Below are 26,537 nucleotides of genomic sequence, written 5' to 3'. Positions count from 1 at the left end.
TGCTCTCCTGTCCTCTGCTGCCCACCATGGCCACTGACCTCCTCACTTCTTCCCAACACAAACACCCTCAATTCTCAAGGCTTTGCTGGCCCTTCTGCAGGGGCTACTGTTCCCACAGATATCCACCTGGCTGGCATTCCCATCTTTCTTGGTGTTAAAATGCTGCATTCGAAGGAGACCCTCCCCAGTGGCCTTCTCTTGAGGATGAGAGCACCACCAGCCTTCCGCCCCTCCTCACTGGTGTTTCCCAACGGCATGTCTGCATGGAGGCATACTTTGGACTTGACCGTCATATGTTGCCCACTAGAATGTGTATCAAAGAAGATAAATTTCTTGCCATGCCCTGTCTTTCCTCAGTCCTGAGACACTGTGTAGTACCTAGTATTTGTCGAACGCTTAGTAAGTGGTTTGTTCTTTCCAATAAAGGAAGGGATTAGGGAAAGGCACAAGAGGTTGAGAGGCCAGAGTGTGAGTCCCTGCACAGACATGCTTCCCTCATGTCAGCATGGCCCCTGTCTGCAGCCCTGAATCTTGGCTGGGAGACACTGATGGAGAGGTGCTGGCCAGACATGGGGGCTGCTGGGAGGGAGTGTCTCCATTTCCAACTGCCCCTGTGCATCCAGGAGTTGGGACAGTTGTTCAGGTGTGCCTTGCCACTGTCTCCAGCTGGCTAAGCAGCATGGCCCCATGTAACCACTGTGTTGGGGCCCCCCATCCAAGTGTCGTGCTATATGGACACCAGGTCCTGAAGGATGTCCTGTGCCCTCGGGAAGTCACTGCAGATGTTGCAGAAACAGCAAGAGAACTTGAATCAGAAATGGGGCCTGAAGATGGGACTGGATTGTTGTGATTTCATGACAAACTTCAGCAGATCAGGAGTTGCTTCTTAGGGGTGAACGAAGAAAGTGGTTTCTTGAGAAGGACTCTACTGCTGGTGGTGATGCCGTGAAGACTGTTGAAATGACAACAAAAGACTGGGGTATCCGATAAACCTAGTTTATTAGCTAAACCTAGTTGATCAGGTAGCAGTGGGGCCTGAGAGGACTGACAGCAAGTCTAGAAGAAGGTCTGTGGGTAAGATGCTGTCCGACACCATCCCATGCTACAGAGAAAGTGTTCGTGTTTCCTCCATACGAGGATTTGACCAGTTAGGGACAATGTCTGTCATTCGGTGAAATCAGGATCTCGCCGGTACCCTCACGAAGTTAGAGCCAACTCCCCGGCCCGCACCCGCTCCCGCGCAGCGGGACACATCACCCACCAGGGCTCCTAAAGGACTGGGCGCAGAGGCCTGTGGGAAATGTAGTCTCCCGCGACAACGACGGATCCCGCGCGGGACTCTGGGTCTTCGGGTTCCTTCTGCGCACGTGCGGACCCGCCCCTCCTCTTCCGCCCGGACATCCGGCTCCCTGCGGCTGTCGGCCGCTGTGGCTGCGGGGCCCGGGGCGTTGGGTCCTGTGTCCCCGAAGGTCGGTGCGAGGGAGAAAGGGGAGCCCTGCGGCCGGCGGGAGCTCGGCGGGGGCGGGGCCTGAAGTGCAGGCGCGACCCGTGGAGCGAGACCCGGTGCGCGGGGCGACGGGGCTTCGGGGCCCGCGGGTCGGGCGCCCTCGGGCTGTGCTGGCGGCGGTCGCTTGGCCGGAGAAGGCGCGCTGCGGGGGGCCCCCCCGGCGCGCGCTGCGGGGGGCCCGGCCCGGCGGCGGCGAGGGCGGGGGCGGGTCTGCAGGCGTGCGCGTGCCCGTTCCCGCTCGGGCTGGCGCGAGCGTCTCGGTGCGGAGGGCGGGGGCCCCGGTCCGCGGCGGCGTCCGCGAAGCTCCTCCCGGGAGCGGTCGTGCGCGGGCTCTCTTGAGGCGCCCCCGAGGCCGGGGGTCGGGCCCCCGCGCCCCCCGTGCGGTCTGCCGGGCGCTGTGCGGTCTGCCGGGCGCCGTGCGGTCTGCCGGGCGCTGGGCTCTGCCCCGTGCGCAGGACCCGGTTTGCAGGCGCCGCTGGCTCGCGAGCCATGGCGCGGCCCCGACGGCCGTCGCGTGTTCTCTGGAAGGGGCGCCTGTGACTTGAGCGGAGGCAGGGAGAGGGCCCCAGCTCCGCATGGCCAAGCGCGCACGGAACGGGGCTGGGGGTGCCACTCCCCAGAGGCCCCAGAGGCTGCGAGTGACGGGAAGGGTGGACCCGCCCTCGGGAGACCTGCGCCAGGCGGAGAGGGGCGGGCGACGGCGCGAGGGGTCACGCGCCCGAGGGGCCCGGTGTGAGGGGAGGGGGACCTGCTGAGGCCGAGAGGCCGCTCGCCCCAAACCCTGCCTGGCTCGGTTCTCGCCTCCCGGCTTCTGTTGCCCGAACTCCCTCCGCTGGCGCGGCCGGCGCGGCCTCGCGCGCTCCCCGCGCGCTCCCCGCGGTGGCCGGGGAAGGGTCTGCGGGTGCGGCGGGGGTCTGCGAGGAGGCTTCCAGGACGCGAGCGGGCTGCGGGCTCCCCGGCTTGCGCGCGTCGGGGAACCCGACCTGGGGGTGCTGTGCGTTCTCTCTTTTGCCACAGTGAAGCCACGGCCCGTGTCTGTTTCTGACTCATTTCTGGCCAAGGCGGCCACTTAGGACAGCGCTTCTTGGGGGAACTGCCTCAGACGTGCCTGTCCCACTTTCCCTGACGTCTTCTCTGCCCTGCGGGGCTCAAGGCGTTTCCGGGGCAGGTGTTCGCACGGAGTGCCGGCGACCTGTCTGTGAAGAGCAGAGACTACAGCGCAATGCCAGCGGCCTGGTGTCCATTTTCCGTTGTGGGAAGTGGGAAAATCGGACGCAGTTTTCTTGTCTAACGCATCTTCCCGGACCGCACATCCAACCCCGCATGCGCCCGGCTGTGGCCAACAGACTCGTGGCGCCAAGTCCCGGTGTTAAGACGGGTGTCTGCGGGCTCCCCACGGCCGGTCTTCCAGGGCCTCACTGGCGTCCAGCGAGCGGGCAGTCTTGCCACCCCTCAGAGGTTCGGTGTGGGTTGTCAGGTTCTGTCGATGGTCCTCGGTGTGTAATTCAAGACTCCCCGTGTACATACTGAGTTCGGGGGTTCACGTGTATCACGTGAGCATTTGCTGGGTTACAGGCCAACCGCATTCAGTGACCTTAAACAACAGTCATTTTAGGTTTTGAGGTCCTGTGGCTCCGCACTTGGGGCTGGGTGTACTCGGTCGGGTCCCGTCGGTGCCTGGTTCCCAGCAGAGGCCGTGATCTGGTGCCAAGGCTGGGGTCGGTTGGTGAAAGAGGATTTCGTTTCCTTCCTGGTGGTCGGTGCTGGCTGTTGGCTGAGCCTCGTATCAGGCCAGTCCCGGGCCTCTTCACGGATGTCCGCAGAAACGCGCTCCTCCACCTGTGTCCAGGGTGTGCGCTGCGTTCCTTTTGATGAGGGCAGGTCACGTGGCAAAGCCCACCTCTGTGTTGGAGGAAGTGAGCCGAGGGGAGCAGGTCACGGAGAACCATCACTGGAAGAGTGCCCTGCAGCACAGTGTCCCATGTCCCTTACGGGTGTCTCTTCCTGTAAAGTCACGGGCCAGCAGTGTTGTTGCAGGGTGTCTGCTTCTGTGAAGACGAGCTGTTTACACCGCGGGTGTCCTCACGGAGGCACGACTGTGAAGCCCTGCGTCTGCGTCTCTACTAATAGGAACATAAACAGTCGTTGCTTTAATGAGCATCTTCAAGATCTTAAATTGATTCTTTCTCTTCACTGTTGATAAGTCAGTAGGGAATGTGTGTTTTGATGAACTGTATGTGTAAATTAATGGGCCTGTAATAGGGTCTTTCCTGCCCTTTCTCAAGGTGAAAATTCTCTCGTCCCACAGGAGCAGCACGCTCGCTCCCTCTCGTCTTCTCTGGCCACTGTGGAGAGCTTCAGACAGGACAGTCCAGGTGTGGGAGCCGAGCCCCAGCATCTGGTCCCGCAGCCAGTCCGTTCGCCTCCTGTCCCAGGGGTCCCTCCAGAGCCCTCTGTGGTTTCCCGGAGCAGCGGAAGATGAACACCTCTCTGGTGAGTTGTCCGCTTGTTTGGCGTGGCGCTTCCTGAGCTCGGAGAGGAAGGGCTCAGGCTTTATTTATTTTATTTTATTTTATTTTATTTTATTTCTCAGTGTTCCCGATTCATTGTTTATGCAGCACACCAGTGCTCCATGCGGTACGTGCCTCCTTAATAAGGGCTCATACTGTAAAATAGAAAAGCAGAAGTCGGTAAAATGCAGCTTCGGGGTGATACGCGGAAACACGGCAACAGTGGCATGCGGATGTGGACGGGTTATATGACCTTCGAGTCATCCAGGGTGAGTGCAGGTTGGTCTCTGGGCTTTCTGACGCCGCCGCAGAATGACACACAGCGTTGCTGCCTGTTCAGAAAGGACCCTCAGAAGAGGCGTGTCCCGTTCTCACAGGACCTGAACATTGTAGGCCCAGAAGTCTGAAGTGGTGCCTTTGTTGGTCACACGGCTGAGGGGGCGGACAGCGGTTTGCCACCAGTCTGGAAGGTCACCTGGTGCTGGAATGCTGTTTGCCTGAGAAGCTTTGCTAGAGTCGCGTCCCAGGCAGCTTCTGGAGGGCTCTGCTGGGTCCACGGCCCCACTGCAGCCACGGCCTGAGCCCTGCTAGACTCAGACCCTGGGGTGTCTGCAGGTCTTACCCTCCACGTGTTTCTGTCAGCCGGTCTGTGTAGGCTGTGTGTCCGACTGTGGAGAGTGGTATTTTCTGAGAGAGAGTTCACGGCTCGTTTGCACCTTACCCTCCTCCGTGTCGTGTTAATCCATGTCTTCTAAGTGAAGAAATAATCCTACAGCCTACAGAGCAACCCAGATTATGTCTGATTCAGTGACGGTGCTGTGGGCTGTGCCTTACTCGACTCTTCTGCCGTAGGAAAACTGCCGTCCAGGGTCTTCTCCTGGACATTCTCGTCTCTTAGCGTCTGGGGCGGCCTCCCTGGTGGTTTCTTCTGCTTGTTTCCTCTCCTGAACGCAGCTCATCCAAGGGTTCCGATCTGGGCCCCTTTTTCACACTCTGGTTTTCCTGCACTTGTCCGGCCCTCTGCGGTCGGCGGTCCTGACAGCGCCTCTCCCCAGCTCGGGCCTCTTCCCGAGCCTTTCGACCACTAGTTCAAGCCCCTGGGGAATGTTTTCGTGCAGCTGTTCCAGAAGGCACCTCACGCGGAGTCAGTCCTGTGGGAAAGCTCATCTTCCTTTCTTCTCTCACGTGTCCTTCGTTAGCCGGCCGCCGACACGACCAAACTGGAGTTTCTCTTCTCCCCTTTCTCCCCCCGAACCCTCGGCTGGCGTCGAGATCCGGACACTTGGATCATGAGATGGAGCCTCCGTGTCAGTCACAGCCCACTGCAGCCGTACAGAACAGCGTCATTGTCCTCCACGTCCTCCGTGCTCCTTCCGCTCGTTTTCCTGCCTCCCAGCCCTTGGCCAGTGGTGATGCTTTTCCGGGCTCCGTAGTGTTGCCTCTGACAGGCAGGCGTGCAGTTGGAATCCCACAGTGTGTGGTCCTTGACGCCTGCTCCTCTCCCTTCCTGGGGTGCGTTTGCGCTTCCTCCCCCGTTCTTCCCTTGCCCCGATAGCTCCTTTGTCTTCAGCCCCACGTGGCATTCCGTTGTCAGAGGGGAGCGCAGTTGATTCGTGCATCCGCTGAAGACGTTGGGTCACGTCCGGGTTTGGTGGTTATGAATAAAGCGGCGGTACGCATCCTGTGCTGGTGTCCACGTGGACGTGCGTTTTCAGCTCCTCCAGATGCGTACCAGAGGAGCGAGGCAGGGATCGTGGGTTGGGCGTTCGTGCTTACCTGTGCAGACGGTACCAAACTATCTCCCAAATGGCTAAACCATTTTGGTGCCTCGCTACGGCAGCCGTAGCAAATTAAAACTCTGCACTTCATTCCGTTACCTTTTTATTCACTCCTCACAGGGTTTACCACACAAGTCTTTACCAAACATACTGAGTAGTAGTGCCCTACTTCATAGAAAATAGGAACTTTTGAACAGTATAAATCCATTTGCTGCCCCGTCATGTGTACTGTGGATAGTAGACACATGTGTACATACTGAGCCTACAGACGTTATGAGTGCTCTGTACATCGTTGCAATGTTTTCCCTAAAGGATCATGTCTTTTATAGACGTAAGGAAGAAAAGTGCATATATATATGTATATAGTTCCTTATGTTTACCTACACATTGGCATTTCCAGTGATCTTGATTCTGTCTTATGGATCCAGATCATCTGGTGTCACTTTGTTTCAACCACAGAGAAGGTCCTTTGCCATTGTAGTGCCATCTTCTGATGATGAATTATGTTAGTTTGTGTTCCTCTGAAAATGTATTTCACTTCAGTTTTGTAGCATAACAGCTCAGTGGGTGCAGAATCAAGGAATCGAAGGATTTACGTTCACCACGTTGTTTCCGATAAGTTGCCCGTCCTTCCCCGTACTTGAACCTGAACGTGCTTGCTCTTCTCTGGCTGCTTTCAAGATTTCTCTCTCTCTTCTTTTTTTTTTTTTTTTTTAAAGATTTTATTTATTTATTTGAGAGAAAGATAGAGCTGAGTGAGGAGAAGGTCAGAGAGAGAAGCAGACTCCCTGTGGAGCTGGGAGCCCCATGCAGGACTCGATCCTGAGACTTCGGGATCATGACCTGAGCCAAAGCAGTCGTCCAACCAGCTGAGCCACCCGGGCGTCCCAAGATTTCTCTTTATTCTTGGATGTTGGCAGGTTGGCTGTGATGTGCCTAGAATAGTTTGTTGGCTTTTTGTTTTTTGTTTTTTTTCTAAATCTAACTTATGGGCACTGAAGTTAATAAATCTGTATATTCAGATCATTCACGAAATTTGGGAAGGTTGGAGCCATTATTTCTGAAATATGTAAATGCTCTATTTTTCCTCCTTTCCTTACGGAACTCCAGTTACATGTTGTTAGACTGGTTTTTAAATTGTTCATGGGTCTCTTTATTTGTCTTCATTTTTTTCTCTCTCTCATAAAGATTAGAAAATACCTGTTGATCCATCTCCCAAGTTCAGAGACTTTCTTTTGCTGTTGTTTCCAGTCTGAGGTAGGAAATTTCTGCTGTGGGATCTCTTTACCTTACCCGGCAGTACAGACTACAAACCATGGGTGTATTTTGTTCAAGACCAAACCCACAAAAAAGAATGAACTCCTAGACTTCCTGTTCTGACCCAGGCTGATGCCTTGAATTGAGGCACATGTCATTCCAGGAATTGGTGTCCTTTGAGGACGTGGCTGTGAACTTCTCCTGGGAGGAGTGGCAGGACCTGGATGATGCTCAGAGGACCCTGTACAGGGCCGTGATGCTGGAGACCTACAGGAGCCTGGTGTCCCTGGGTGAGTGAGAGTGTCCCGGCAGGGGCAGGCACTTTCCTCTTCATGGTAAAGGTGCAGCGGTGTATGAAGTGAAAGGCTGCTCAGGGTTAGGCTCCGCGGCCCAGGAGAATGTGCGTGCTCACCCTCTAGTCGGAGGTTCATGTTGGCCCTTCATCGTACAGTCCTTGGAGCTCTGCTCATGTCATTCTTCAAAGGCCCTGAAAGTGAAGCAGTTTGTGAAAAGTCCCACTTATTTCTGATCAACAGGACACTGCATTTCCAAACCTGAGGTGATTGTCAAGTTGGAGCAAGGAGCAGAGCCGTGGGCTGTACGGGAAGCCCCAACCCGGCGCCTCCCAGGTCAGTGAGTGCATACTGGGCAAGGGTCTATGAAGAGAAGAGCACAGCCAGTGTGGGCCGTGCCGGGCTGTTTTCCCAGGTGCTTTTCCCAGGCCCAGACCTCAGGAGAGGGAGTCTGCATGGATCACGCTCCTGCCTTCTTCACTCTCACAGTATGGCTCTCACCCACAAATGTCCCCTTCTTTTCTTAATTGCCCACTCTTTTCTTAGACTTATCCAAAATCCATTCCAGTATTTTCTTCATTAGCCGTTGTCTCTGGGTTCAAAGGTGCCCCCCTTGCATACACTGTTCCCTTTCGAGTGTTTGTTTATCCCTCATTTATTCTTTCGACACAGGTAAAGCATGGGTCATTTTGTAGTTGTGGGGGTTACAGTGGTAATCAAATACATGCCGTCCTTTCTAGGAGATTCCTTTCAGTTGAGTCAGAATGAAGCAAATACACAAAACACTAAGAAGTGGGTCACAATCAGAAATAATGTTTTACCACTCTGAGAGAAAAACTGGGGTGTGTTATTTTAGTAGGGAAGCCCAGAGAAAGTATTTTTGAGGGAATTATCAAGACTTTACTTTCGGATAGCTTTAACCTGAGGTGATGATTTAGATTTTCCAGTGTTGACAACATAACCCATACAGGGTATAGTGTCTGCAGTAGAGATTGGGTGTCACTGTTAGAAGTTGCAAACTAGTCTTTAGCCTGACTGGTATCTGAGGCACAGGATGAGAGGAGGTTGCCCAGGTAGTTGCTAAGGAAGTAAGGGAGCGCAGGACCAAGCCTTGTCAAGCGCAGAATCAGTGTCACAGGGGGCGGAGAACCATGCACAAGCTGCAAGCTGCCGTGTGGAAAGGGGTGATCCATGGCACGGGGGGAGACTCTGGAGTTCATGCGTTCTCAAGGCCAGTGGAGCCAGGGGTTTCAGGATGCAGTTGCTCCTGCTAAGTAACCCTAATATAACAGAGAGAATCCAGTCCATGCGTGGACTCCATTTCCATTGAAAGTAGGACACAGCTGATACTCCAAAGTTCAAAACAAAGCCTTTAGAAACAGCACATTGTCAAGTAGGGATGCACCAGCAGGAAGCAAAGCACAGCAAAACAGGTGAGACTGCTTTTCCAAGAAGCAGCCAGAAAAAGACTTTTCAGAGCTCATGAGTGCAGCCTGTGTTGCAGAACCTAAATTGTTTAGACCAGCAGGGAGGGTAGCCCAGGGAGGAGAATTGGAACTTGGTTGTAAGAAGCCAAGGCATAGGGTCTCATTAGGAGTTAGCAGAAATCTGTCTTTGGCTAGCATGGAGAAGGAGAGAGGATGCCCATAGACATCCCCCAAGAAGTAGTGAAAAAATAAAGAAACATAGGTGCAGATCCTTGTCCCTAAGCAATATCCTTGCTTAGGTGAAAAATGGCCATCTACTGCATCCTAAAGTAGCCAATCCAGGACAGTCCTGTCACCTTCAAAGCTGAGTGATGAGGAAAGGCCAAGCAAAAAGGACTGCACAGTTATTGTGAGAGAAAGCAGGAGACAGAAGGAACACAGATGGCAGATGAAGAACTCAGCCGAAACTGCGGCTAGGGAGTAGGTGACTGTTGGGATTTCCTCCTGGATCCAGTAAGGAAAAAAGAAACTTGGAAAAGCAGAACTGAGGGCGCCTGAGTGGCTCAGTGAGTTAAAGCCTCTGCCTTTAGCTCGGGTCATGGTCCCAGGGTCCTGGGATCGAGCCCCACATCGGGCTCTCTGCTCAGCGGGGAGCCTGCTTCCTCCTTTCTCTCTGCCTGCCTCTCTGCCTACTTGTGATTTCTGTATGTAAAATAAATAAATAAAATCTTAAAAAAAAAAGAACCGACAAATAAAACCATGATTTGATATTCAATAATATATTAGTGTCATTTGTTACATGATTTTGTTAGGGAGAAAAATAATATGCTTATCATAACATACCCATTATCAATTCTTCAAAATTCATATCCTGCTGTTGTTGGGTCTGTTATCAAAGGCACGAGGCGGAGACAAAGTTATGCAAAGCCTTATTCTGTGCCAAGCAATGGCCAGTCAGACTGACCGGCCAGGGCCGTCTCCGAAGAGAGCGATGCCCCTTGGTCTTACAGGCTAGTTTTTATAGGGCACAATCGCAGACATCTGCATAGGTGGCTTTGGCTGATTGGATGTCTCCTACCTGTGTATTTTAGTAGCGGTTACCTGGAACCAATACTAGTAACTGCTGAGGCATTTTTAAACAACCAAACGGCTATCTAGGCAACATGGAGTCACTCTGGCTAAGCAGGCCCAAGCAGGCCCTAGGGGTTTAACAGGTTTTAACGTGGATTTGGCCCCAATACTGTGATGGAAAGAAACGGCTTTACTCCTACACAAACCTTCCATAAGAAATGCTTAGATGTGGTTACCAGACGTGTCTGGTAACCAGACATGGTTACTTCGTCTCATTTCAGATGTCCAGAGTGCAGGTGACCTGACGGAGACCCGCCAGGACCATCAGAGCAGACATGTGGGGCAAGTTGGGTTCTCCAGCAACAAAAGGTCAACTACGAAGAGAACCGCCTTGGGCAAACCATTTAATTTGAGCGCAATCCACATTTCAGACCTGGTTATAAATAATGGAGACTGTTCAGGAATGAAGCCAGAGGAGTTTGATGTGTGTCAGAACATGTTTCTCCCTGGTGAGCCGGATGAGATGCGTGGTGGAGAGAAGCCCAAGAACTGTAATGTGAGCGGCAAACCCTTCGGGTGTGAACACCGTAGTTTTCATCAGAAGGGTCAGATTTTGCAGCCACTTTTTGAATTTGGTGGGCAAGGGCATGACTTGAACAGGGAGACAACCACCTTTACACATAGCAGTGCTCCTGTGGGAGAGACTGCCTATAACTACGATGACTGTTGGAGAGCCTGTGACAAGTCTGCCTGTCGTTGTCCGAGAGAGAACTCACATAGGGGAGGGTCACTGTAGGTGTAACAAATGGGGGAACACCTGTGTGAAACCAACCCAATCGAATCTTCACAGAGCTGATTTGGAGGAGCAACACTGTGAACGTGATCAAAGAGGGGACAATTTCAGCAAGAAATTACACCTTACTTGGCTTTCAAGAACTCAGGAGAGAAAACTTTTGAATGTGACATATGTGGCAAAACTTTCCACGCAAAGTCTAATCTCCATAAACATCAGAAAATGCACACAGGGGAGAAACCCTATCAATGTAGTAAGTGTGAGGAAACCTTTATCAGTAAAACAGCTCTTACAGTACATTGGAGAACTCATACAGGGGAGAAACCCTACGCATGTATCGAGTGTAAGAAAACTTTCTGCCGTAAGTCTCACCTAACTGTTCATCAGAGAACCCGCATGGGAGAAGAACCATATGAGTGTTACGAATGTGGGAGATCTTTCTCTGTGAAAACCAAACTCACTGTGCATCTGAGAGCACACACAGGGGAGAAGTCCTATGAATGCCACGGGTGTAGGAAATCCTTTTACCAGAAGTCAGCCCTCACTGTACATCGAAGGAGTCACAATAGAGAGACACATCATGAATGCAGTGATTGTGGTAAAACCTTCTGTCAGAAGTCCGTTCTCACTGCGCATTGGAGAACTCACACAGGAGAGAGACCTTATGAATGTCCAGAATGTGGGAAATCCTTTGGCCATCGCCCAGCTCTTACCATCCATCAGAGAACTCATACAAGAGATAGACCTTATAAATGTAACGAGTGTGGGAGATCTTTCTGTGTAAAGCCAAAGCTCACTGTGCATCTGAGACTTCACACCGGTGAGAGACCATATGAGTGTAAGGAATGTGGGAAAACTTTCTACCAGAAATCAAAACTCACTGTACACCAGAGAACTCACACAGGTGAGAAACCTTATAAATGTGACGAGTGTTGGAAGACCTTTTGTGAGAGGTCAGCTCTCAGTAGGCATCAGAGAACTCACACAGGAGAGAAGCCCTATGGATGCAAAGAATGTAGCAAGACTTTCTACCAGAAGTCAGCCCTGACTGTGCATCAGAGAACTCACACAGGAGAGAAGCCCTGTGGATGTAATGCATGTGGGAAAACCTTCAGAAGTCACACCTCAGCAAACATCAGAGAACTCACACTGGGGAGAAGCCATGTGTGGCAGAGACTGGCGATATGTACACCAAAACTCACTTTCTCTTTGTGTTGGGCACACAGTTCGCCTGCATTTCTCAGCTCCTGTTTACTGTGGGTGGAAGCACGTAATTGAGCTCTGGCCAAGAGATCATGAACACAAATTATGAACATTACTTCCATGCCTGGCCACAAAAAAACTTACTTGCCTTTGCTGATTTTTCATTCCTGGAATGCATATTACCCACAGGTGTGTTTTTGGAGCCACATGGTGAAGATGGCAACCAGGACTTAAGGCAGAAAGGACTGACTGGGGAGGGCAAAGATCTTCCCAACGCTGCCTCACAAATCTTCACCTGCAGTTACCTGAGGGAGAGGTAGTCACTGTTGAATCCTATGTGTGACCTATTTCCAACAATGTGAGTCCATTGTAGCTAGTTCAGTTTGCGAATTTGAGGTCGGCTTCTGTGAGACGTTACCAGTCCTTGTGTAAGAGAGTCACACAGGAAAGAACCTTTTGTTGTCACTTTTCATCCCCAAGCAATGGATATAAAAATCAAAGAAATCATAGGAAAAAAATTCAATAAATGCAGGAATGACTTTATTGGGCAGAGACAGGTCATTGAACACTGAGGATAAAGTAAAACCTTATAAATACCTTTAATGTGTCCACTTTTCAACAGAAGGTCCAACTTTGTATCAGTGAGTTTTTCATGAAGCGAAAACTATCAGCGTAGGTAATGTGGATAAAAAAATTTCAGATAGAAATGATACTATATTAAAGAAGATTTTTGAAAGACTATAGACCATTTTTTCTCTGGGGTGATTTTTGCCTCTATGGGGACACTTGGCAATGCTACTCCTGGTAAGTAGCACAGTCACTTCTGAATTTTTCTATTTGGGGTTGTTACAGGGCCCACGAAGATCCTAAGGGGTGGAGAAGTAGAGTCCACCTTTACCTGTTGATGTAAAGGCATCTCACAAGAGTGTGTGGTCGTCTCTGGAAAATACAGTAGGACACCACCTGCTTTCTGGCCACAGAGTTCACATCATTTATAAATGCACACTACACTAACACTCAAAGAATTCCAACTTATAAAGCTGTTTGGCTGAACATTGAGGACATCGTCATCTGTATCAGGACAAGGAGCACAGTCTCTTTGGGAGCATGCCTTCTGTGTGGTTCCTCTTAGCCTGAAGCCATGTGACCTCAAGTGGCCACTTAGATGGTCCACAGCGTAGCATGGAGATGGGGAGACTCCGTCCACTCAAAGGGGAGGGCAACTGGGAGGCACTCAGCCATCTGTGGTCCCCACGAACTCTGAAGTCTAGCAGGGCACCCCATCAGCCCCTCAATCAGGGTGCAGTGGGTCTGAGAGTGACTTCCAAGGCTCTGGGTTCTGCACTCTGTCATCTCTCTTCTACCAACACATAACCAGCTTTTTGTTTGTTTTTACACTAACTAGTTTCTTCAGGTGTATTTCCTGCCCAGAGGGCTCTTTTCATTTGAACTGTTTCTAAACTTATTTCAAATTGATTTAATTTCCTTTAAAAAGTTTTTGGATTTTTCATCTATTAAATTATAATCCACTCCATTAGATGAAAGCCATCCCCCACCACTCTGCCTCAAACAGAGTGATGTGGGGACAATGCCCCTAAGATTTGCAAAAACCCTCTGTGTCATCCGTCATGAGGATTTACAAGGCTTAAGAGACTCAGAGGGTCTTCGAGCAGCATCCTTGGTCTGAGATTTACCCTGAGGCTCCATTTTGCGGATACTGTCCTGAATGTGATCTTTAGCCTGAAGTCATTTCCTATCTCAGGGATCCTTTTTTCTGCCTGGAGAAGCTGGGAAGGAGGAACAGTTCATTTTCAAACCTGGGAAGTCCTGGCTCCTTGGTATTTTGTCTAGATTAATCTTGAAGACTGAACAGTTTCTTTTAGCTCATCTGTCTCTACGTATACCTTCTGGTAAGTGACGCTACCAGCTACGTTTTTCTGTTTGTCTCAGCTAGGGACCCACCCTAGGTAGCCCAGCTCTGTGGTGATGGGGCTACATTCCTCCTTTTCCAGGCGACACGATCTTTGGGTTTCCAAGGAAAGGGCCAGCATTTCTCATCGTGAGCTTAGCTGAACTGCAGTTCTCTGAAGTGATGTTTCCATTGTCGTGCAGGGGAATAGACCAGTTTCCAGGAGATGCGAGTTACTTTGATGGTACCAGTTCATGTATGATACAGGTCTGATGAACCCCATCTTAGAACACCGGGAGGTTGATGCTTGGTGTCATATTTTTCCGTTCTTCCACAGAAACGGTGCTCTCCAGACTGGGGGCCTGTTTGGACCCCTCTCCGTCCCACCACGTTACTGTCCTACCTGGATGCGGGAGCCTTTCAAGAGAAGGCATCTCTTTCTTCATAGTCACTGTATTTTGGCTTAGGATCAGACTCTGACAAGCCTTGCTACCCTGAATTGGGCAAGTGCATTCAGGACACTGAAGAACCCTATCACACTGTGTTGTAGTGACGGGTGTCTCGGTTACCTATTTTGTTCCACAAGAGCACAGACTACACTTGGCCTCCAACTGTGTTTCTTTTTCTCAGCTAATTGGTGGGGACTGTGGGCAAAGGACTGATTGGCCGAGAACCCCAACACCCTGCTCCTCATTTTGGGGGTTTCTGGGATCCCGTATAATCCAGGCCTGAATAAGGAATTGAAACAATCACAGGTGAGTCTGCAGAATGTGAATCCTTCTGCCTGGAGACCTAGAACCACAGGTTAAGTCCTAGGAATGAGCAGAGCAGAGACTATAAGGTTAGGGAAGCACTTACTGAGTACCTGCTGCAGAACTCTGGCCGAGGCCAAGAGGAGATGTGGCCAGGGCTTTACCAAGTCTCGAGGGTCAAGGGTCTTGGGCCAGACAAACCCTTCCACCCGTGCACAAACTCTGCTGAGGCAGTTGTACTGAAATAGTGCTTTTATTTCTTGAAGTTCATGGAACATGCTCCAGGGCAGGGAGAGTCCTCCTTGCCTAGGAGGGCACAGGACCTTGCTTGGTGGGCAGCTCTGGGTCTTTCTCCTCAATGACTCCTAGGAGCTTGGGATTGGCCTGTGGGAGGTCAGGGTCTGAGGAAGGAAGCCTCCATGCATCCCTGTGACCACACCCTCACTGGGACCAGCCTCTTTCTAACCCACGCCGCCAGCCTCTGCACTTTTGTCTTGGTTGTGCCCTGAGAACACCCTTCCCCAAAGACTCAGATCCTCTGAGGACTCTGTGGTTCCCCTTCCTTGCTTTCCTGTGCCCTGTTCCTTTCGTGAGCTATCTCTGCTCCCTGCCACCTAATTCTAGGACTCACAGGTTCTCCTGGGCCAGCCCCTTCCTCTTGTTTGCTTTGGCCTCGAGCAGGGATCTGCATCCCAAGCTTTTCCAGCTCCTCCTTAAGCCTGGACCAAAAAGGGAGGGTCAGGGGGAGGAAAAGGGACAAGACGGTGTGAGGAGACCAGGAGATCCGTGAAAGAGGAGCTGAGATGCCCTCCTCAGCCACTTTCCCCTTGGGATTAGGGGCCGGGCCTCCATGCCCACCTCTGCCTCCTCTGCTGCAGCTGCTGGCACTTCTGCTGCAGCTGCTCGTGGTGCCGTGCCGAGGCCTCCAGGAGCTCCTGGGCCTTCCTGTTCTCCTCCTCAAACAGATGCCTGAGGGTGCAGCTGTCAGCCACGGCAGCTCCCTCCCTCCTCCCCATTCCCTGTCCCCGTCATCTTTATCTTACACTGCAGCTGCTGCTTCCTGGCTGCGGAGAAAGAGCCCTTCAGCAATGGCCGAGCAGCCATCAGCCCCAAACTGGGAGCACAGGCGATGCTTCACGTCCTCCAGCTTCGCCTCCACAAGCTTCTCTGCAGCAGGAAGGGACCGATGAGCAGGGCAGGCCAGGGCAGGACACATCAGGGTCGCCCCACCCGCCAGGCCTCACCTTCTTTGAGCAGTTGCTCCTTGCTGCTGTCCAGGGTGCCTATCTCCTGGGCCATCTGCTCTGGCCTCTGAGTAGGTAGAGAGGAGGCCTGTCCAGGTGTCCTGTCCTCTCACGCACCTCAGAGAACCCTACCTGGATGTGGTCCCTACTGTGTGCCTCGCTTCCTCCTACTCTGGGCCTCCGGGCACACAAGGCACATTCCGGATTCAGGGCCTTAATGCTGGCCATCTTCTCTCCACCACTGTCTCTATCTCACCCCAGATCCCATGATGCTGCGCTAGGGAGGCCAGGTTTGGAAGCCTTGAAATCAGGTCTGAGGCAAGTATTTCTTACAGGGGATCCTGAAACCCTTACGAGTCAGTCTGTGCCTGGAGAATCAGTCACCAGACCGGAACTGCAGCTCCTCTTCCCTCTGCGTGGCTTCTCCACCGAACCCCTCCGGCCTAACACTGATCCTCTCTGCCCCTTTTATTTGGCACCGGGACCCTTGGTTTCCACTCTCTGCCCTGTACCGGTCATCGCTGCTAACACACCCAGGGATCTCCCTTATGGATAACCTCTCCCTGGTTTATCAGGGCTCCTCCTGGCCACTGAAGAGGGCGGGGGGAGGGGGCTGGGAGCAGCAGGGATGGACGGGCAGGGTCAGTGAAGTGGACAGCACTGGGTGGTGCCGAGGGACTGAGCTGAGGGCCATTTTATGTATGACCACAAGGGCTGGGTCAGGAGCTGGGTGTGGCAGGTGTGAGGAAGGAGGCCTGCAGTGGAACCCTGAGTTTTGGGCCTGGGACTTCCAGGAAGATGTGGAAAGTGGTAGGAGCAGGTTTGAGTGACTCACATGGAACTTCCAGAGGTCCTTGTGCTGGCCCATCAGATCCTCCAGCTGCTCCTCAAAATCCAGCCTATGGACCAGTCCCACAAGATGAGGCACCACGGGCTGAGACGCTCCCCCCCACCTTGGCCCAGGCCAGAGGTCTTCCTGCACAGACTGTGGGAGACTTGCTCCTGTTCTTTGCTCTGCAGGAAGCACCTTCACCACCTTGACCCTCCAAGCCTCAGCCCGGCCAGCTCCACTTCTAAGCACCATCCCCAGTATTACCACAACCCATCCCAACCCATCGCCCCCATCCTGCCTGGCACTGGGCTCTGGGCTTTACCTCAGTTGCCTCTGTTTGTTCTTCTCTTCCTCAATCTGGGAATTCAGGGCAGAAATTCGCTCCTTGCACTCCTGCAGCATGGTCTGCTTCCTGGGAAGAGGCAAGGCCGGCCCTCAGTCATATTCTCTCAGTGTTTCTCAATGACGGGGCTGGGGTTGGGCTCCTGCCTCCTCTTGGGTCTGTTCTGGCTTTCCCGGCTGAGGCCCTTCTTTAGTAACTTCGTGGGGGGTGGGGCATGAGCCCATGACCCTGGAATCCTGTTGCGAAATCAGGGAGCTCAACGCTGACACACGTGCACAAGCACACATACATACGGATCTCATCCACATTTCCCACATAGTTCCAATGTTGTGTGTGAGGGCTTAGGGGCAAGGATCACAGAATGAGCTAAATCAGGGTTCAGGAAGTGGAGAGATGGATTCACAAATACTGAGGTGGATGGAAGGACAGTGGACAAATACAGAGACACTGGTGGCTTGATGCCTAAATGAAGGGGCAGACGAGTGAAGAGTGAGCCAAGGAGCCGATTTTAAGAAGAGTCACGGGCATAGAATAAGAAAGAGCTGAAAGCTCTAGCAAATGAATGATTATCCCCATGAGTCCGGGTACCCTCAACACTACTGTGCACCATGGGGCCAAGGTGGGAAGCCATGCACCTGGCCTCTCTTTTTTACAGATTGGAGACAATGTGACCTGTGGATCCAGAACTGATTTTCCTTCTTTCATGAAAGGGGAGAGCAGAGCAAGTCCCAGATGTAAGCTCTTACCTCTGTGCCTCACTTTCCTTCTCCTGGCAGTGGAGCCTGAGGATCCTTAGGGTCTCTGCAGGGAGAAGAGCCAAGGGCCCCATGAAAACCCATAGAAGCATCAGGATTGGGCATTCATGACAGATCATGTGAGGTCTTATGGACACCTGATAGGACTTTGTCATTTGCCAAAAGTGTGGTGGAAGCCACAGGAGGGCTGCAGGCTGATTTGGGTTTCAAAGGGCTTCAGCTGCTCTGCAGAGATTGGCCTCTGCGGGGTGACAAGGGCGAAAGCCTGGAGACAGAGTGGCTGCAATTACCTTGCTTTTTGTTCAAGATCTCTTTCAGGTGTACTTTCTCTCCAGTCACTGGAAAACACAGGAACACATTTAGGCATCAGGAGGCATCACCCCATCCTCAGGGAGCGCATTTGCCCCTCATCACACAGGCAGGTTGGGACAGCACCACCTCAATCCCAAATGTGGACCCCTTGAGTTGATCCCCCTCCCCTCTTGAGCCCACACTCCGTCTAAGCAGCAGAGGGCCCTGGGGTTGATCAAGGCTGACTGTGAGGACCCTGTGGAAGGCCAGTGTGTCTCCATGGACGGGAACAAGAAAACACATCCCTTGGACTGGGACATGGGCTAGGAAGAAACCCAGCAAGCAGTTAAGGGGAGTGCGATCGAGTGGGGACAGGGGACAGGGTGCTGTCTCTAGATGGGATGACTCGGGGGAGGCTGACCTGAGAAGGGGACACTGAAGGTAAGAGCTGCTGAGGATGTCGGCACCAGCAACCTGCACTATCTGGGACAGAACAGCCTAGCAAAGGCCCTGAGGTAGGATTATGCTTGGAGGACTCCGGAAACACTCCTACCCACAGAGTGGGGCTGCAGAGGGGTAGGAGCCCTTGCTCACAGCAACAATGTTGTGTCCAGAATACTGAGTTCAGGAAGGCCTGACACTGAAGACCTCTGCGTGAGCCCAGCATGCTTACATGAGTCCATTTCCCTCTGCAGGGCTTCCCAAACAGCCCGGGCCTCTCCCAGCTCTTCACTGGCCTTCTTTTTTGCTGTGCCGAAAAGCAGAACAATGTGTAAGTGCAGCCTCCCACTGCGTTATTCCTTGGAAGCTGACATTTCTCTTGTCTTCCAGGAAATCTGGGGTGGGGGCAGATTTTAAAGCAAGAAATGAGGCTTCCAGAGCACAAGCCTTTCTTGTTGGGCTCAGCTGAGAGCAGCACCAGGCTCATGGACATGCGACCACAGCAGCTGCGTTTAGATGGTCCCATCCTTGGTTTAATGATTGCTGCTGCTGTCACGACCGACTCAGTCATCTTTGAACAAGGAGCCCTGCACATCATGTTGCTGGTGCCTGAGCTCACCTTGCTGAACCTCATTAATCCGATTAATCAGGACTTCAACCCTGGGCTCCAGGCTTCCCGCTGCAGGAAGGAGAGAAGTTGAGTGGAGAGGAGAGCAGGCAGGGGGAGCTGGGGGCCCTGTGGGGACTTCCCTGGGTAGGGGAGGCGAGGACAAGAATTAATACAGGTACTGAGTCGGGCGGTAGTCACTGCAGCCAAGACGCACAGACGGGCAAAGAATGAGAGAGTGAAGGAGTGGGGCCTGCCCTTCAGATAGGGGAAGCCCTGGTAAGGGCCCCGTCCGCGGGAGGGCAGTTCCTGGGGCGGGTGGAGACAGTGAGGCCTGCCCTGAGGTGGGAACGCGGCTGGAAGGAGGCTGGTCAGCAAGCGGAGAGCAGCAGAGCTAAGGGGGAGGGAAGGAGGTGCAGGCGAAAACCTGGACTGAAGGCAGTTGGGGCCAAATGGGCGGCGAGTTAGGAGGTTTGGGAAAAGCTCTGGCCTTCCATCCACTCATACTTGAATTTTGAATCATGGGGCTGTATTTTTTACTTCAAGGAATTAAGCTTTAAAAGACAGAGCAAATGAGCTGATTTCCCAAGTCTGTGAATTGTGGGGGCTACAGAGGGCACATGTGACCTTTCTGCAGCTTCTTCACCATTTCCAGCAAGTCTTCCGTTTTCTGTGAGGATTTGGCTTGCCCTGTGGAGACAAAGCCAGACATGTTAGAATCCCGAGGAGTGGGAGTCCAGCAGCTTTGGCCTGGAACCGAGGGGGGCTCAGGTCTCCAGCCAGAGAGGTACGCCCCCCTGCTCCGTGTCCTGAGGTGGGTGCATACTGAGTGAGAGACGAGTCAGGCCATTTCACAGCCAACTTCTAAACTGTGACGAAGCCAGACCACAGATTTCCCCTTAATAAAACCCAGGCCAAGGGGAGGGGTGAACTCCCACTGCCTGTAGTAGTCAAGATTGGGTCAAAGCTCATGATATACCAGTGAAAAAAAAGAAGGGGTACAAAAGACCCCCGGAAACAAGGAGTCAAAAATCATTAACTGTGCGTGGCTAATTAACTAGAAAGTTCTAGAGTTCTTATAAGAAAAATCCCACAAAGAACAAAAGAAAATTCAAGACATCTCATTTAAAAAATGCAGTTCCTCCATGTACACTCACTCATTCTTCTGAAGCCTCCCAGGACAATATTTCATGTTAACCCATTTATAACCAATACAGGCACTTATTTTTCATCCCTTCATGAATGGCAGATCCAAGCCATGATTATTCATGGCACTAACCCATCACAGTAAAGATAACTGGACACTATGAGCCACTTGAGGTAAAAATAGAATACAGAATTTTTGCCAAAAAATCAGACGAGTATCTTGCGAATCCTCTCAACCTAAATAGTAACTCAGAGGAAATACAGGGACGCAGGACCCATGCGGACGCAATTAGCAGCATCCAGACTGGGAGCGTCATAGGAAAACCAGCTTCTGCGGGGAAAGGGAGAAAGAAGAGCCTTGCAGACTGAAACGGGTTCCAGACGAAGAAATCAGTCTCAAAAATGGACACATTTAGATCTTGATTCAAATGCACTTTAAAAAATGTTGATGAGGCAATCAGGGCATTTTGGAAACTGACTGGATAATGGATGAAACTGAGGAATTACTGTCGTAGTTACGCAGCTATGACCCACTGCTGTATTTCGTTACCCTTTAGACACCGGTTAGAGAGTCGCATGGAAATATTTAGGGATGCCAGGCTACGAGGCCGTGACCCTCCAATGCCACAGTGGAGTGGGCGGCCGCGAGGGGGAGGGTACAGAGCAAACAAGGTCGGTCAGAAGCTGTAACTGTTGGAGTGGAAAGATGGGTTCACGGGGTAATTATACTTTGTTCTTGCCTTTTGTGTATGCTTAAGTTTTCCATAATATGTTTCAATCAATATAAAGCAGGCTAGCAATCATTCCTATAAAGGGTGGAGAAAAGGAGTGAACGGTGAAGCAAAAATTATACAAACGGCCACTAAATATTTGAAAAGATGTACAATCCAGTCAAAATTAATGAGCTAAAAATAACATCTTGTACCTGTCTGATCGGTAAAGATGAATAAATCTGACAATGGCCAGTGAGATCGCGTTTACTGAGAAGTTGTGGAAATAGGGTCCACAGCTCGCATCCCCCGTTGCTAACATCTCTGAACCCGAGAAGTCGCAGACGACGCCTCATGACCCGTGACGCCCCAGTGTGAAGTGCCAAGTACACGGACAGCCCCCCCCCCCAGGCAGTGACCACCGAACAGCAGGTGTTGAACTGGTCTGGTCTGGGGGCGCCCGGCGGTCAGTCGGTCAGGGGTCTGCTTTCAGCTCAGGTCGCGATCCCGCGGTGCGGGAGCCTTGCTCAGCAGGGAGCCTGCTCCCCTCGGTCGTGCCCCGCCCCGCCCCCCCCCCCCATAAATAAAATCCCAGGGAGGGAGGAAGAAATACGGCATGCGCTGTGACCACTCCGGGAGGGGACTGGGTCGTGACGGCGGACGGAGCGCCTCGACGAGACACGGCCAGAGCCGCCAGGCTGCGAGGGCGCAGACCCCGGGAGCGGGTCTCCGCCGGCGGCCGACTCCCGGCCTCCCGGCCTCCGAGCCGCGGTCTGCAGGGCCAGTGGGCCTGGAGCTTCGCGGCGAGCAGCGCAGCCGAGCCTGGCGGAGTAACCCAGCGGCCGGCGGACCGGAGGCGCCCAACGGCCCTACCGAACGGGTCCGTCGGCGCAGGCGCGGCCGCGGCCGGTGCACTCGAGGGCGGGGAGCGCTCGTACCCGGCCCCGCGCCGCCTCCGGGCGCCGCCCCGCTCCCAGCGCGCTCCGGGCTCGGAGCCCGCGTGCGCAGGGACCCCGAGGCGCCGCGGCGGACCCCAGGCTGCCCCCGGCGAGGACGTTGAAGGGAACCAGCAAGGCCCGTGCCGCGGACGGCGCTGCGAGCTCCCGGGAACGCGTCCGAGCCGGTTCCTGCCGCCGACGGCTTGGCTCGGGGACAGCCCCCGCTTCCCCTCGGCGCCGGGCGGTGAGCGCGCCCCGGAGGGCCTGCGCCGGGCTGCCCAGCCGCGTCCGCTGCGCCGGGGGCCGTCGGTCCGCAGGGCGCGTCAGGAGGAGGCCCCGCGGGGCGCTGCGCGGAGCCGGGGCGGCCCGACGTCGGTCACGAAACGCCCCGCTGAGGGCGGGTCTGGGGCCGTCCCGACGCCGCCGCCGGCGGAGCACCGGGGCTTCCCGAGGGGCCTGGCCGCCGGGGCCCAAGCGGCCGGGGTCGTTCCCTCGACAGCGCGCTCCCGTGGTCAGTCGGCCCCCACGGCCGTCCCTGCGGGCTCCCCTGCGCTACCTTCGGCCTTCTCAGCCCGCTGCGGGGCTCCTGCCCGTTCCGCGTCCGCAGGCCCCGGCCGCCCGGCCATCTCCTCCGCTCGCGGGCGCCTGGCGGGGGCACCTCGGTGGGGATTGGCCGAAACTCGCGCCCGGGGCGGGGTTTCCTGCCGCACGCCTGCGCACTGCGCTTCCGAGCGCGGCGGGCCGGGTCGCAACCGCCGCGGACGGGCGCTAACGCGCATGCTTTAGGCCGTTTAGGCCGCACGTTCGGGGGAGGTGGGGCTGGGTGCGCGTGGCTTTGCAGCCTTGCGATTGGCCAGTTGAGAAGTCGGGGCCTGCGCAGGCGCAGACGGCTCTGGAAGAACCGCCCCCGTGGCTGCGGCGGCGGCGGTTGGAGCGAGCGCAAGTGCGCCCCGCAGCGGGCGTGGGGTCGGGTCTTCGGCGCCGGAGCTCGTCTCTGCGCTCGCGGCGCTGGAAGTCCTGGGGCGTCAGTTTTGCGCCGCGTGGCGTTTCCGGGCGTCCGGCGCGGGGAAGCGGCCTCGGGAGAGCGGGGCCCCGGGAGCTCGGGCGTCGTGGGGCTGCCGTCGTGCCGGCCCCGCCTGGAGCTCGCGGCGCTTCGTCGGGGCCTCCGGCTGCCCCGTGCGCCGGGCGCGCTGAGCCCGCAAGGCTCGGGGGCTCTGTCGGAAGCGTCTCTGCGCGCCTCGGGGCGGCAGAGCGGCTTTGCGGACGGGGTCGGGGCCGACGCGCGGGCGGGGAGGCGAGGGGCCTGCGGACGGGCCGCGGCCCGGGGCGAGGGGGCCCACGCGGTCGGCCCCGGGGGACAGGGCGACAGGGCGCTCGTCGCGGGGCGCGTCCGGAAGCGCCGACCCCCGCGGTCCACCGCTGCGGGCGGGGGTGGTCGTCCCGGCGGCGCCGTGCTGCGCTGCCCGCGAAGTGCCCCTCGCTCCGACGTTCATTTGTTTTAGTTTTAGGGGTTACAGATCTTATTTACTTACTTTCATGTTGATTTTAGGTTTTAGTGTTTACAGATCTTATTTATTTACTTGAAGATCACACGGAGGCGGTGCGGGGGAGCAGGTTCCCCGCCGAGGGAGAGCCCGACGCGGGGCGCGATCCCAGGACCCCGGGACCATGACCCGAGCGGAAGGCAGAGGCTGGGCCCACTGCGCCCCCCAGGCGCCCCCAAAGTGCCGTTTATTCTACCGGCACACGATGGGCTTTGGGGTTAGCAGAGAATCAGGACGGGGCCGGGGACAACCGCGCGCGCGAATCCCCGGTGAAGCACAGAACCGGCGAGAAGAGGCCCTTCCGCGGAGGCGGCGGGGCCGGGGGCTGCGGACGGGAGCGGGTCGCGGGGGCCTGCGGCCTGGAAGAGCCGCGGTGTGTGCTCGGCGGCGCGCTCCGTGCACGGCGCCCCTCCCGGTGCTGTAGGACCCCCCCCCCCCCCGGCCCTGCCGCTCGGCGCAGCGGAGTCTTCGGCTTCGGGAACACTTGCAGCCGCGGGGGGCGGGGGCGAGGGCGGCGGGACCGGGCGGAGGCAAGGCCTGGGGTGGGAGCCTTCAGTGTGCGGGGCAGGATTCCGTGCTGGGGGGACGTGCTGCGTTCTGCGGCTCGTGTCCGGCGTCTGACCAGCCGACTGTCCCCGGTCGCGGGCTGTCCCCGGCCGCGGGCTGTCCCCGGCCGCGGACTGTCTCTGGTCGGTCGCGGGCTGTCCCCGGTTGGTTGCGGGCTGTCCCCGGCCGCGGACTGTCTCCGGTCGGTCGCGGACTGTCCCCGGTCGCGGGCTGTCCCCGGCCGTGGGCTGTCTCCGGTCGGTCGCGGGCTGTCGTCGGTCGCGGGCTGTCCCCGGTCGCGGGCTGTCCCCGGCCGCGGACTGTCTCCGGTCGGTCGCGGACTGTCCCCGGTCGCGGGCTGTCCCCGGCCGCGGGCTGTCTTCGGTCGGTTGCGGACTGTCCCTGGTCGCGGGCTGTCCCCGGTCACGGACTGTCCCGGTCCGCGGACTGTCTCCGGTCGGTCGCGGACTGTCCCCGGTCGCGGGCTCCCTGGCGAAGTCGCCGCCCGTGTGGACTGGGGTCCGTTTCGTTCTGCCGCCGCGACCCTTGCAGCCGCTTCCGTGTCCGGCTTTCAGGGTCGTTCGGGCTCCGTCTCACCCGGTCTCGGGAGGGTCCGGCTGTGCCCGGTCCTTCGTGCCCTCAGATGCGCCCTCGGACGTGCCCTCAGGTGCACTCTCGGGCGCGCCGCAGGCTGTTGCTGTTCCGCGGAAAATGCCTCCGGAGTCTGGAGCTCCCGTGGGGTCCGCGCTCGCTTCGGGCGGTCGGACGGGGCCGGACGAGAGTGGGAGAAGCTCGGGAGAAGCTCGGGAGAAGCTCGCAGGTTCGCTGGTGTCTTCGGGGGTGGATCCGCGTCGTCCACTTGCGAAGTCACAGGTTTTCACATCTTGGTTAAGTTTGTTCCTAGATGTTTTATTGATTTTGAGGACATGGTCAGGGACATGGTTTTCTCAACTTTTCCTGGGATGGTTTGCTGTGGATGTGGAAGGAGCGGGAGTGCCCGGACCCGCTGGCGCCCTCCTCGGCAGACGCGCGTCCAGTTGGCCGGACGCACAGTGACCGGAGAAAGTGAATTTGACTCTGTGCCTAGGAAGAACCCGGAGAGACGTGGCAACTCCACCATCAGGAAGAAGAGGCGTGTATGTCACCTGAATTAGGGACCAGGCACCTCAGAGGGAAGGAATGCACTTCCCAAGGAACAGAGAGTCCGTATGTTCGTGTACTCTCGGACACTGAGGTGCAGCGGACTTAGCTCAAGTGGACCTGATAGGTTCCCCCCTTTCTTCCAGACCTGGTTCATAACGAGTTCGTTACCTGATTGGTGGTGACGGCTCTTCCTGGAGCCAGGCCTCTGGGATGGACGCCTCCAGCTCACCCAGTGGCTAGGGTTGGGGCCGAGGGCGCCGGCACGTCTGATCTGATCTGCCAGCTGTGTGGCGAGCGTCCCAGGGACTGGGTGGAGGGTGTGGGTCAGGGTGGGTCAGGCTTCGGGTTTGGGTCCCGGGAGGGGGTACAGAATGTGGGGGTAGCCAAGGGGGGCATGCAGGTTTCTCCTGCTGTCAGTCCTTGGAGAGATTCCAAGTGGCACGGTTTCCTTCTGGGTGACAGGTTGAGTTCTCTGGTATGGCTCAGAGATGCCCACGTTCCCCCAGCTGCTGGTGGAGTATCTGTTCCTCTTCTCTATGGAGGGCTCGCTCCTGCACCAGCGGTGCCTCCTCTCCTGCCAGCCACTGCCTGCTCTCAGTCTAGGAGGGTGATACCCAGGGGACAGAGCTGGTGCCGGTGTGGGCTCACTGTGCCACGTCCTCTCAGGCTCCCTGGGTCCAAGTCATCCTCTGCTTGGGACCATCTTTGGCTCAACTCCACGTGCTGGGAGTGGGAGCAGGTCATGTGGACCTTCTGCCCTCACGCTCCCATGCCTGTAATAAGGGTGCAGTCTGGCCTCCCAGACTCATCCGAGGAGACCCAGCACTGGAAGATGGAGGCCACTGCAAGGGAGATTCCAAGTGACCCCAGGGGAGTGCTCAGGATGTGCACAAAGCACTGAGCTCATGGGACCCAGCATGGAATGTAGGCACCAGGCCACAGGGCATGAGACGTCCTAGCGGGGGAGGCTCTGGAAGGGGTGGGGGTTGGGGAGGCCACAGGAGAATTCCAGAAGAGGTAGGAAGGTGGGAGGTGACAGGACAGAGCTTCCCAAGGACGTCGGGGGAAGAGTCAGAGGATCGAAGAGCCCTTTGGGAAACTCCGAGGTCCTGGAGATGTTTGCTGAAATGCAGTCATTTGGTCACAACCCTCCAGTTGACCCTGGCTGATTTACTGTTTGTTAGATCTCACATTGCATGAAGTCTAGGATATATTTACTTTCTGTCACTTTGTTCAGGACTAGGTGTTTGTAGAGCGAGTGCTAAGCATGGGTCTCCCTTCTTTCTGTGCAACTGGCCTCTGTTTTCAGGAGCAGATTCCTGGTGCTCGTCCCCACTGCGAGCCCTGAGGACTGCCCCTGTCACCTCCCGTGATGGACGTGACCACGAGAGTTGAAGGGGTGCTCACTGATGAAGCCCCAGTGCTTGGTAAAGACCAGGGCCCCCAAATCCTCTGCGAATGAGGGGGACGTGAGGAAGGAGGGGGTGAGGGGGAGAG

The 26,537-nt window shown here is 55.4% G+C and overlaps 3 protein-coding genes across 3 annotated transcripts; 2 read left to right on the top strand and 1 right to left on the bottom strand.

The window, feature by feature from the left end:
* Positions 1–1,380: 1,380 nt before the first annotated feature.
* On the top strand, positions 1,381–10,730 carry LOC101673698 (zinc finger protein 717-like). Its single transcript, XM_045068587.1, has 6 exons — positions 1,381–1,469; positions 3,816–4,000; positions 6,984–7,052; positions 7,216–7,342; positions 7,589–7,681; positions 10,125–10,730. The coding sequence occupies exons 2-6, from the start codon at positions 3,986–3,988 to the stop codon at positions 10,637–10,639; spliced, it is 819 nt and encodes a 272-aa protein (XP_044924522.1). The 5' UTR covers positions 1,381–1,469; positions 3,816–3,985; the 3' UTR covers positions 10,640–10,730.
* Positions 10,727–12,578, top strand: LOC106003439 (zinc finger protein 33B; the record flags this gene model as incomplete). The annotated part of the gene is given in 2 exon segments (XM_013050902.2): positions 10,727–11,747; positions 11,750–12,578. Coding segments are annotated over 2 exon segments (1,182 nt in total), but the record flags the coding sequence as incomplete, so codon positions are not given.
* A 2,150-nt stretch (positions 12,579–14,728) lies between these two features.
* Positions 14,729–22,568, bottom strand: SYCE1 (synaptonemal complex central element protein 1). The gene is made up of 13 exons (XM_045068586.1): positions 22,364–22,568; positions 19,641–19,703; positions 19,026–19,085; positions 18,639–18,713; positions 17,965–18,012; positions 17,666–17,720; positions 16,899–16,988; positions 16,580–16,643; positions 15,745–15,811; positions 15,544–15,667; positions 15,359–15,469; positions 15,132–15,219; positions 14,729–14,884 (listed from the first exon to the last, which is right to left on the bottom strand). The coding sequence occupies exons 1-13, from the start codon at positions 22,431–22,433 to the stop codon at positions 14,807–14,809; spliced, it is 993 nt and encodes a 330-aa protein (XP_044924521.1). The 5' UTR covers positions 22,434–22,568; the 3' UTR covers positions 14,729–14,806.
* Positions 22,569–26,537: the final 3,969 nt, after the last annotated feature.

Source organism: Mustela putorius, unplaced genomic scaffold, assembly GCF_011764305.1.
Source record: "Mustela putorius furo isolate JIRA1106 unplaced genomic scaffold, ASM1176430v1.1 tig00003909_pilon_pilon_pilon, whole genome shotgun sequence".
NCBI classification, from domain to species: domain Eukaryota; kingdom Metazoa; phylum Chordata; class Mammalia; order Carnivora; family Mustelidae; genus Mustela; species Mustela putorius.
The sequence above is the reverse complement of the archived record's forward strand: the minus strand, read 5'-3'. Positions and strand labels throughout refer to the sequence as shown.